This window comes from Octodon degus, unplaced genomic scaffold, assembly GCF_000260255.1.
Source record: "Octodon degus isolate 3935 unplaced genomic scaffold, OctDeg1.0 scaffold00004, whole genome shotgun sequence".
Lineage (NCBI taxonomy): Eukaryota > Metazoa > Chordata > Mammalia > Rodentia > Octodontidae > Octodon > Octodon degus.
The window spans coordinates 26,816,443-26,827,751 of NW_004524580.1; the positions used below are offsets into that span (position 1 = coordinate 26,816,443).

At 40.3% G+C, this 11,309-nt stretch overlaps 1 protein-coding gene across 1 annotated transcript; it reads left to right on the forward strand.

Moving 5' to 3' along the window:
- Positions 1 to 7,821: 7,821 nt before the first annotated feature.
- On the forward strand, positions 7,822 to 9,181 carry LOC101585494 (nuclear ubiquitous casein and cyclin-dependent kinase substrate 1). The gene has a single exon (XM_012515353.2). It carries the CDS (start codon positions 7,869 to 7,871, stop codon positions 8,598 to 8,600), a length of 732 nt encoding a protein of 243 aa, XP_012370807.1. The 5' UTR covers positions 7,822 to 7,868; the 3' UTR covers positions 8,601 to 9,181.
- Positions 9,182 to 11,309: the final 2,128 nt, after the last annotated feature.

Consider the following 11,309-nt stretch of genomic DNA (forward strand, 5'->3'; position numbering starts at 1 on the left):
TTATATAGTCCTGCATAACTATCATATTGAGAGCTCTTTATTGGTCATCCCAAAACATACTGCAACTTCTCTTGCCTTTCGAATTATGCTCTTTGTTATTTCCTATATGCTACTTCTGGAGGTATTAAAATATTTCAAGTTTGTGTAACTAGAGTATCTTACTTTTAGTTTTCAAAGGTACGTTTGCTAAGTATAAAATTCAAAGAGGACAGATCTTTTCTTTCAGTCCTGTAATTAGTCTAGTTTTTTACACACTTGGTCCTTTTTTTCTTTCTAATGTGGGATAAGATGCTATTTAATTTTGTTCTTCCATAGCTAATATTTTTTATGTATATGCTTTAAAGATTTTTTTCTTTACAATAAGTTTTGGATAATTTCATTTTTGTGTATCTTGGTATGATTTTATTTAAATTTCTTGTGCAAAAGGTTCATTTTGTTTGGAATTGCGGTATTATAAGTTGAACTAAATTCAGAAATCTTAAATCTTTAAATATTTATTGCCTACTTCTTTCTACTTTGAGAATTCTAGTTATATGAATATAAGTTTCTTGGTTTTGACACAGTGAACTATTATAAGTGATCTGTAAATTCTTTCTTCATTTTTATTTTGGGCAATTTTTATTGTTATATTCATTTATGTTTGTAAATAATTTATTTTCAATTTTCAATCTATTAAAAAATTAAAATTAAAAAAATTTTAAAAAGGACATGATGATTCTGAAGGAGGATATAGAAAGGCTTTTCTCTCAGAGAAAAAAAGTACGGTAGACACCAATAAAGGACATTTCCTCCAGCAGTGGAGAATAAAACAATGATGAGCTCAACAACACCAGATTAAATCAAGCACAAAGGAAAGTGACGCAGTAAATGCCTGAGCTATAAACCTATAACATAGCAAACAGTTTTACAGTAAAATTTTTGGCACACGTAAAAGAAGGGCATTCTACAATAATGATTTAAAAGTATACTACAGTTAAACCATAAATATAGTTCTTTTTCTCTGCCACTGTCTAACTGGCAGGGGAGTAGGTTTATTTGCACAAGCATCACCACAAACACATAAGTGACGCATCATGCTGTGACGTTGTGATGGCCACAATGTCAGTTGGTGATAGGAATTTTCACTCTCATTATGATCTCCTAGGACTACCGTCATGTCTGACCTGGGCAGAAGCATCTCTGCGTGGTGTGTGACTACATTCATTCTCCTTCTGGGTCCTATCTTCTGTGTACCCACTGCCATTTGCCCATGTTGCCTCATCACTGTCTTTACACACTTTGTCCTACGCATTTCCACCAACATCTGTCTCTTCCTCCACTGGGAAGGAAGAGTTTTCTCACTTTGTGAGTATTTAGCTCCAGCCAAAATCCACATTAGGCTCTCTGCTTTGGCTATCTCATTTAATCCTCACAACAAACACAAATATCTCCACATCAAACACGAGAAAACTGAGTCTCGGAGGGCTTAGGAAACTTGTCTTTTTCCATACACATGCAATCAGCAGACCTGATCCCTGCATCGATGGGCCTCCAAATTGGAGTCCTGTTCTTAATTGCTTTCCTATTCTGAGAGCAAGGCTGCCTTAGTCATCCCGTGTCAGCTCTCTGACACCGCCTCACCCAGGAGCAGCATGAATAAACACTTACAAGTGGTTATTTAGTAAACATGAAGATTCTGGCTTCACAGAAATGAGCATCCATGCTCCACCTTGAGATGATCCTGTCTCTTGAAGAGCACCTGAGACGTGACTGTAGCAGCATCAGTCACTTTTTCAGAAATAGCTATAAATTTCCCAGCTTCCTGTCTCAGAGAAGTCAAGCATTCAGTACATGAAGGGAAATCATGGTTGATGCCCCACAGAGGTGCTCCCGCAGGTCCTGAGGGAGGATGTTCCACTCAGCGTTCCTCATGGAGGTGGGAAATTGGAGTATCACCCCTGGGAAAGCTGAGAGGCAAAGCCTGATGGATGCACACTCTAGGGAACAGCAGTGGAAAGAGGGGATCACACGCCGACAGAGCAACACAGAGGCCCAACAGAGCAACACAGAGGCTTCAGAAAGGCAAAGGGCCGAGGGCAAAAAGTCAGCACAAAGTGGGGCTTGGGACAGTGCTGCCTCTACAGTACCACCTGCAGAAATGAGGATGCATCCACACGAGCACAGGACACACCCCGATGCTGAACCAGTGGTTAAGAGCGTGGACTCCAGGGCTCCATTGCCCAGGTTCAAGGCCCAGGCTCTTCACTCCACAGTTAGGTGACATTTGGCAAATTATTTAACCTTTCTGCACCTCAGTTCTTTCATCTATTAAATGGGGACAATGAAGGAACTAATTCATAAGATTGTTATTAAATGAATTATAACCCATAAAAGGCTTAATGAAGGGACTAGGGAGATAGCTCAGTGGCATAAGCACCTGCCTAGCAAGTGCCAGGGTCCCAAGTTCGATCCCCAGTACCACATGCCACGCAGGCCCCAGACTCCTGGGTGCACTGTGCCAGCCCCATTACCAGGTGTGATGTGGTGGCATACACCTGTAATCCTAGCACCTGGGAGGCTACAACAGAAGGGTCAGTCTGAGTCCAAGCTGCATAGCAAGACCCTATATCAGAAATAAAAAATAAAAATAAAGAGGTTTAATGAAGACTCCAATAGAAATAAGTTCTTCGCAGGTATTATTTATTTGTACTATATTATTACTTATTATACATTGTTATGATATGTGTCTAGTTGTCCCCTCAAAGCCTCATGAGTCATGGGGCTGCTTCTAGAGTTTCTGATTAATTCGTGATCCAGTGCTGGGGTTATAGGTGTGAGTGGTGCTGGGATTATGGGTGTGAGTGCTACACCTGCCCTAGGGCAGATAATCTGCCTACAAATGTGAGGGGAGAGAGGCTTGCTAGCTGCTGAAGCTGCTGCTCCCCCCCCCCTTTGCTCTTTGCTGTTTTCTGCAATCATGAATAGCTGCCCTCTGCCCTGTGACACTCTGCCTTGGAGCCAGCTGAGTATGGACTGAAACCTCCACTAACTGTGAGCTAAATAACCTTTTCCTTCCTTGATTTTGGGTCTCTTGTGTCAGCAATGAAAGAAAAGTAACTCAGACACACATGTACAATGAAAAGATGCATATTAAATACTTTAGTATGACTGTTTCAAGAAATGGGAATGGGAATAAGATAAAAATAAATAATAAATAAGAAGAGCGCTGCATGAAATAGTGATAGAAATTTAGCATAAATTCACAAGTATAATTAATTCAATCCTCTTCAGTTCATTTTAGAATCACTAGAATTTACTGGTAAAGCTCTTGCCAATTCTTGCCCAAAGGTCATTTTCAGGTTATATTTATGACAAATTCACTTAATGTTTAAAAGAATTACATAAAATTAGGATCAACATACACTTTAAAGGGGCTCCAGCTAAGCCTGCTCTACTCCAACACCACTCTCAGCCAACACAGCCACTGAGTAAAAAATTAAGAAGCATTCATGAGATTCCTGCCCCATGTACAACACAATAGATAAAGAGAATCATTAAGTTGCACTTTGTAAATATAAAATACTGAGGTGAAGGGCAAAGCGAATGGTAGCAATCAAATCACCTTTAGCCAGAGTTCTTGGACGCCTTAGCAGTGGAGGTGGCCCCATCACTGGACGGAGTGACTTCTAGTGGGGCCCCTCAATAAAATATGACCAAGAGATACACAGAAAAGGAAAATCATGTAACAAAATAATTTCCAAAGACCTCAGCCTGTGGTGTCCAGTACTACAATGAAAATGGGCCCATTCTCTAGAAATGAACCAGCATCTACATTCTTAAAATGTTCTCTGGAAAGCTACATCTTTGCATGACTGTACAAATGATTAAATAATTAGTTATATTTTTCTGAAAGTGACTAAAGCCCAAACACAGTAGCTTTAGACATTTGATCTTATTTTAATCTTTTGTTTATTTATTTGGTACAGGGTTTCACTATGCAGCTCAGAGTCATAGTGATCCTCCTGTCTCAGCCTCCCCAGTACAGGGGTTATAAGCGTGCACCACCATGCCCAGTTTCAGTGGCCAGCATGGCAACCCCAGGGTTCCAGGGCCAGCTTGGCATGTGGTATCAGGGATCAAAGCCAGGTCCTTGAGCTTGCCAGACCGGCACTTAGACCAAGGGGCTATCTTCCCAGGCCCAGTAGCTTTAGACACACAGAAGTATCTCCACACTGCATAACATCAAAAGTCCAGTAAAGAGAAGAAAATTATTATTTCAGAAATTGGAATGACCTTACACCAGTTGTTCTTACACTAGTGGTTTCTGAATTTTATCATATCATTAATAATTAGTGAATCATCAGCAAAAAAAAATGCAAATGTAATGTGACAGGATTATGCAGCAGGTATAGTCCTAATGTTTTAAAGTATGTGTTAGTACAAATATGAAATCCATATTGCTGAATTCATGTACCTACAGTATTTAAATGACAATGGAATGCCCTTCTCTGACAAAATTAGCCAAAAATGGGAACACAAATGAACGACCATTTTGTATCTGTATACTCAAAATAGTTACGATAGATATACAGCTCCATTCTCTTAATTTAATGAATAGAGAGGTTTGTGCTAATAGTGTTTGAGACAGGATATCAAGTCTGTGTCTTGTACAATGAATAATCATTAAGACAACAATATGCAATGTATTCATTATGGAAAATGTGCTAGCAATCAGTTGTGAAACTGTCTCATTACTATTTGGTTCTCAATAAAAATATTTTAAAAAGAAAAAATACATGGGTATGATTTCTTTACAATACCACCAGTTATCTCCAAACACAGTGTAAAGAAAAGTACCATTATTCCATCGCTGTTGTTATCAGAATTCTTAATAATTCCAGATCTCCCTGGCCAGACAAACTGATGCAGAAGTTTGGAATATAGAAACTTGTACGTGCTGACACTATTACCTGGTGGGCTTTTTTCCATTTGTGAGTAATGTGAAATCAGTGCTTTGATTTGCCAGCCTTTTTTGGAACCCAATAGGCTTTGTGTTTCTCCTTCCTTATTTTGATGGACCTGTGTTTTTCAAAATAAGTTCTAGTGAGGAATTTAAATTCTTTGGGGCCTTGATTTTGCCTCCTGAAATGTTTCTTGGAAAGCCATGTCTTTGAATGACTGTGTAAATGATTAAGTAATTACTTATATTTTTTTCTGAAAGTGACTAAAGCCCAAACACAGTAGCTTTGGACAGACAGAAGTGTTGCCTCACTCCATGGCATCAGAAGTCTAGGCCACAGTCATCAGCCACCCAGTCTGCTCGATCTCCCAACAAGGCTGTGTTTTCGGGTCTCAGCGATTGCTTTATGGGGCTCCAGCCATCACATCAACATTCCAGCAAAGGAAGAAAGGAAAGAAGAGAACCTGTCCTCTCTTTTCAAGGAAACAACTGTTAGGGTGCATATTCCAGTTCCTCTTACACCTCATTGCCTGTGCCCATACTTTGCATATACCTTACCTTCAATGAATCTGGGAAATTAAATTATTCCACGCAGTGTGCCTACTACAGAAAGGGATTCTGTCATAACTAAAGAAAAGGAGAACGCATTTTGGAAGATAATCAGTCACACCATCCTAAACAACTCAATGTTATTTTTTTTTATTCAGAGACCAAGGAGATGGCTCAGTAGAATAAGTGCTTGCCTGGCAAGTGTAAGGGCCTGAGTTCAATTCCCGGATATATATATATATATATATATATATATATATATTCATTTTAAAGAGAAAAAAGATAAAATAGCAATGAAATAGTTTCAAAACAGGTTAGTTAGATGGTTAGAATAATTAATACATTGCCTATTGTTGTCTTCATAGTAGCTATTCAGAGGACAAGATGCAGATGTGATATCTTATCTAAACAATATTAGCACAAACTTTTATTCTTAATGAGCTAAGAGAAAGTAGCTGTATATCTATCCCAATCAATGTTAAATTTTTTTTATGTACACTCATTTCCCATCTTGGGATAGCTATTCTAGTATCCTTGTACAAGTCCCAAAAGTCTTTACTACTAGGAGAATGAAAAAACAACATCAGAGTATTTCCAGTATTTAAGAACTATTAAATGCTGTGTTGATCTATTTGTACCTTTTATTTCACTCAATTCTGGCAGCAAGCATTAGCCAAGTAGGGAAAATTAAGATTCACAGCATTGGTATGCAAAGTGAGGAGAGTTAAGCTTAGAAGCCTTCACAGCTTTGCCCACTATGCTATGTACTGAAGGACAGTCCTCTTCTCAGTAGAAACCACAAATTTACCTTGTCAAGTCTCCCCACAAACCAAGATCTTTTTCTTTTTGAAAGAGCCAATAAAAACAATCAGATTGTGCCTGCATCTATGGGAAGGAATTGCCAACCATGCCAAGGGAAACAGGAGTTCCCCAATGTTTTGATCTTTACAGACTTACTATATTTTGTGCCCCATGGTTAACTCTGTTTTGTTTTATCACGTGCTACTCAGAAGTCTGCATACCGTTCTAGCTCACTCCTGTTCCACACAGCACTGGCATGGCTTCACCTGGCTCCTGCCCCAGAATAACCCCTAACATCCAGGAGGCAATCCAGCAGCCCTCCCGTCCTCTCAACTTTGGAGTACACATCATCTGTCCCCTTGCAATCCACAGCAACTGAAATCATAAATGTGGTGGGAGATGTTTGCTGAATGTCTAATCTGGGCTAATGATGTAGAAATGATCTGAGTTCGAGTGAGATGCCAACTTTATTATTCTCCCCATTTTCCAGATGAAAACTCGGGACCTCCGAAGGACTACCTTGCCCTACTTCTCATAATTAATATGTAGACAAACGGGAACCTGAACTTGCTTTTGTCCAAATAGCTCTTTCTGTTAACCTACCGAGCCGCAGGTAATGCAAGAGTCACTGCTTTTCCTCCAGGAAGTACAGTTCTGTGAGGTGAACAGAAACGCACCCTCTTTGCAGGCGAGTGTTACTGGCACCAGCAAGAGGAACAGCTGGTCCCACACAAGAATGTAGGCCTTGTGTTTTGTGTGCGTGGCCTGCCCTCTGCCCCGGGACAAGAGTCTCTTACATCTTTGCTTCCTACATCGCTGACATAACCCAACACACAGTAAGTGTCCATAAAGTGGTCCGTGCTTTAGAACTAGCTCAGCACCACAGAAAAAAAAGAAAAGAAAAAAAAACAAGAACCCTGACAAATGAGGCAGCTGAGGACGAAAGCCGCCCTCCCAGCCGAGGTGCTACCTGCCTCAACTTACACGCCCTTCTTTTTTTAAATACATAAACTAGTTTTACCTAAAAATCCCAGCATGAGGGATGAGGAGAAGGACAAAGAAGAGAAAAAGATATGTTTTGGCATCTATGCACCATAGTTTGGATAATTATATGGTAGATTTCTGCTGATTTTTTTGAAAGGAGCAGCAAATACTTAATATTTTTTCTTTTTCATTCTTTTTTTCTTTTGAATTTCTTACAACTTTTTTGTTATTGCTTTGTTTTTTCTTTAAACGAATCTTGCATGTTTATATCTGGTAGCCTGAGCAACTAATATGAAGATAGCACTGCTGAACTCCTATTACTCCTATTACTTTATTTAGTGAAATTTTGAATGGTTTCTAATGTTGGGTGCTTTTTTTTTTTCCGTCACCGTTTTGTATTCTTTAAGATATTAAAAAAGGAAGAGACGGGGAGCGGGGGGCTCGTCTGATCCAGGGGCCCAGAACCAAGGAGTGGCGGAGTTTGAGAAGCTAGCATCTCGGGGTTCGGCGACAGCAGCCCCATCGGCCGAAGTTCGGGGTGGGGGGGGGGTCCTGGTCTTTGGCTTCTCGACTCGGTCCTGTTTCGACAGCGAACATGTCTCGGCCTGTCAGAAATAGGAAGGTCGTTGATTATTCACAGTTTCAGGAGTCTGATGATGCAGATGAAGATTATGGAAGAGATTCAGGTCCTCCCACTAAGAAAATCCGATCATCTCCTCGAGAAGCTAAAAATAAGAGGCGATCTGGAAAGAATTCACAGGAAGACAGTGAAGACTCAGAAGAGAAAGATGTGAAGGCCAAGAAGGAGGACTCTCATTCCGCAGAGGACAGTGAAGATGAAAAAGATGATCATAAAAATGTATGCCAACAGAGGCAGGCAGCATCTAAAGCAGCTTCTAAACAGAGAGAGATGCTCCTGGAAGATGCGGGTAGTGAGGAGGAGCAAGAGGAAGAGGACGAGGCACCATTCCAGGAGAAAGATTCTGGCAGTGATGAGGATTTCCTAATGGAAGACGATGATGACAGTGACTATGGCAGTTCAAAAAAGAAAAACAAAAAGATGGTTAAGAAATCCAAACCTGAGCGAAAAGAAAAGAAAATGCCCAAACCGAGGCTAAAGGCTACAGTGACACCGAGTCCAGTGAAAGGCAAAGGGAAAGTGGGTCGCCCCACAGCTTCCAAGGCATCAAAGGAAAAGACTCCTTCTCCCAAAGAAGAAGATGAGGAACCTGAAAGCCCTCCAGAGAAGAAGACATCGGCAAGCCCTCCACCCGAGAAGTCTGGAGACGAAGGGTCTGAAGATGAAGCCCAGTCTGGGGAGGATTAAAAATGCTTGTAGTTTGGGGAGAGATTTTATTAAAAAAAAAAAAGAAAGAAAGAAAAAGAAGAAGAAAGAGGGGAAAAGAGAACCTACTTAAGATAGAACATGGTTTGGCTATGGCTTGACTCATGGGCTTTCAGTGCTTTTTTTCTATTTGTTGAATATAATTTTTTTTCTCTCCCTCTCTTTCCCCTCCCTCTCATTCACTCTTCCTCTTTTTCTCCAGAAACCATTGTATATGGAAGTGTTTAAGTTACCTTTGTGTCTGTTGGCCTTCTCTTTGCTACCACCCCTGTTTCCCAATGAAAGCCATGTCACATTAATCACTGGACTGACTGCTCCATCTTTTTCTTTTTAACGGAAGATGTACCACATGTGTGAAGCAATAAGATCTGAGATGGAGACAATGGGAAGAACTTCACTTTTGGTTAAAATGACATAGCAAGTTGAACAGTAATCAAAAAACATAGACAGATTTTAGGTAAAAATAATTGCTTCTTTCTCTACCTGGACTTCTAAAAAATCAATTGTCATCTAATATGAGTTTATATATCTATATGCTAAGTATAAATGTCTAAAAAAAAAAATCATGACTCTTAAACTGATGAGTCCAGTAGGAGATAAAGGTGAATTCTGAATTGTTACTAAAAGTACTCATATTTTTTACCTTAGTGGGTGGGTGTGGAATGGTGGGGATACTCAACATGTTTGGGGGTGTGGGTTTTCATTTTTATTTCATCATTTATCTCAAAGAGACTTGGAGCCCATGATCCTTTTATCCAGCTAGTCTTTAAAGAGCTTAGAATATATAGGGGCTGCCAAAACTGAAATCACTCTTGATTTCATACTTTATTCTATAATGGGTCATGTTTTAAAAATATATATCCTGTTTTTTGGATAAAATTTTACCAAGGATAAGAGAAAGAGAAAAAAAACCTAGAACTTACTAACTGGCAAGATGGATCTACACATCACAGTGAGTTTCTTTCCAAAATGACAGTGTTTAGGTTGTACACAAAAGTTCCAGTTAATGTGAAACTCAGTCACAAAGGGTTGAGATTTTTCCTGTATGAAAGTAGAATTGAAATTCTTTTATGCTGTAAATGTGCATTCAGAGTCCATTAACCATGCTAATTTTATTTAGGGATAGAACATTTTCCTTTTACACCCAGATCTGCCCAGTTTCTTTGTAGAAACGTGCTATGAGATACACCTGTCCTTTGCCTGCTGCTTTGGACCACCACACCCAATCTGGTGCCCAGCAGCTCTGCTGTAGGACATTTCCAGGTTCTGTTCTCCACGTACTGACAGAAGGGAGGTGTCATAGATGCCACTTTCACATACTGAGTTGGTCTGGCCCCCTGCTTATTGCTCATGTTTCCTAAAGAGACAGACTCAGCTGGACTAGAGAAACCTGTGTGTTTGTAGGAGGCCCGTGTGCCATCAGTGTCAGGACTTTTTATGCCTTAGGAGAGTTAAGTCCAGAGATCTGTAGGTTTGAGCCTATACATCCTGCTACTGTGTGCTAGTGGGAGCAAAGTTTAAGGGTCCTAGTAGGTTAATCAGAAATTTAGCAAATTTGAACTGCTTTTTTCCCCCCTGCTGTTTAATCTAGATTTGCTTCTTTAGTAGTCTTATTTTTGTGGTTTTGTAAGTGGCAACATGTTTTCCTCAGACAACATGGCTTTCTTGCAGATATTCCCAGGACAATGGGTATTTATGGGTTTTTGTTTTGTTTTGTTTTGACCAAGTTATCTAAGAAATATTTTTACTCTGGTTTTTAAGACACTTTGAGGAATGTTCTTCACTTTGTAAAAAAAAAAAAAGTGTCAGAGTCATTTCTTTGTTGCACTGTGTGTTAAAGAACAAATAAAGAATATTTAGCACATGAAAAAAAAAGATATTTAAAAAAAAAAAAAAGCTTTTTTGAATCCCAGGGTGAGCAACAGCTGAGCTGTCTTAACCCCTGGGGAAATGTGTGGCGGGACCAGAGGACAGATTTAGGTCATGTGACAAAGGAAGCAGCCACAAGACAGAGGTGACAGAGGTGACCAAGTGGCGAGCACTCTACTGTGCTCAGAACTGAAGTTCTTTTGTTTCCCAAAAATGTTTATCAAATGTCTAAGAGTTCTCTCCACAGCCGCAGAGGTAAAGGTATTAGCCAATGACCAAAACGGACATCTGAGACAACTGATGGACAGGCCGCTGCAATAGCAGATTGGAACTGAGAAAGCCAAAGCTGTAGAAATACAATTCCTCAATTGACCGAGTCACAGGGCTTTAAGTCTCCAGCATGTGCAATTTCACACAGGGAGACAGGACTCTCTATAGCTGGAATGTCATCCTGAACAGTGAGGTGCGGGGAGAGAGGCCAGTCATTTGTACATGAACCCGTACAAATCAACATGAGAAACAGATCGGTACGGGGCAAGAAAGAGAATGAGTATAGCCCGAGAAAATGCATGGAGACCAGTGTGGAAAGAAATGAAGAAAACCCAAAGAAGGGCGCACAAAGGCTCTTTATTCCGAGCTTGTGAGATAGCAAGCCAGTCACTGTTGCTTGCATTTGACAGAGGCTCAAAGGCCAACAGAGGAAGAGGAACATGGTATGGTAGGGAAGAGGGAGGGCTTCAGCAGGCCCGGCCAGAGCAGCCAGGCCCGGGGGGCTAGAGGCAGGCCCAGGGGCGTCCTACTGCAGGTGTATACTTAGTTTTC

Bases quoted from the DNA above. Each gene is read 5' to 3' on its own strand.
- LOC101585494 (XM_012515353.2), top strand. From the start codon at position 7,869: ATGTCTCGGCCTGTCAGAAATAGGAAGGTCGTTGATTATTCACAGTTT.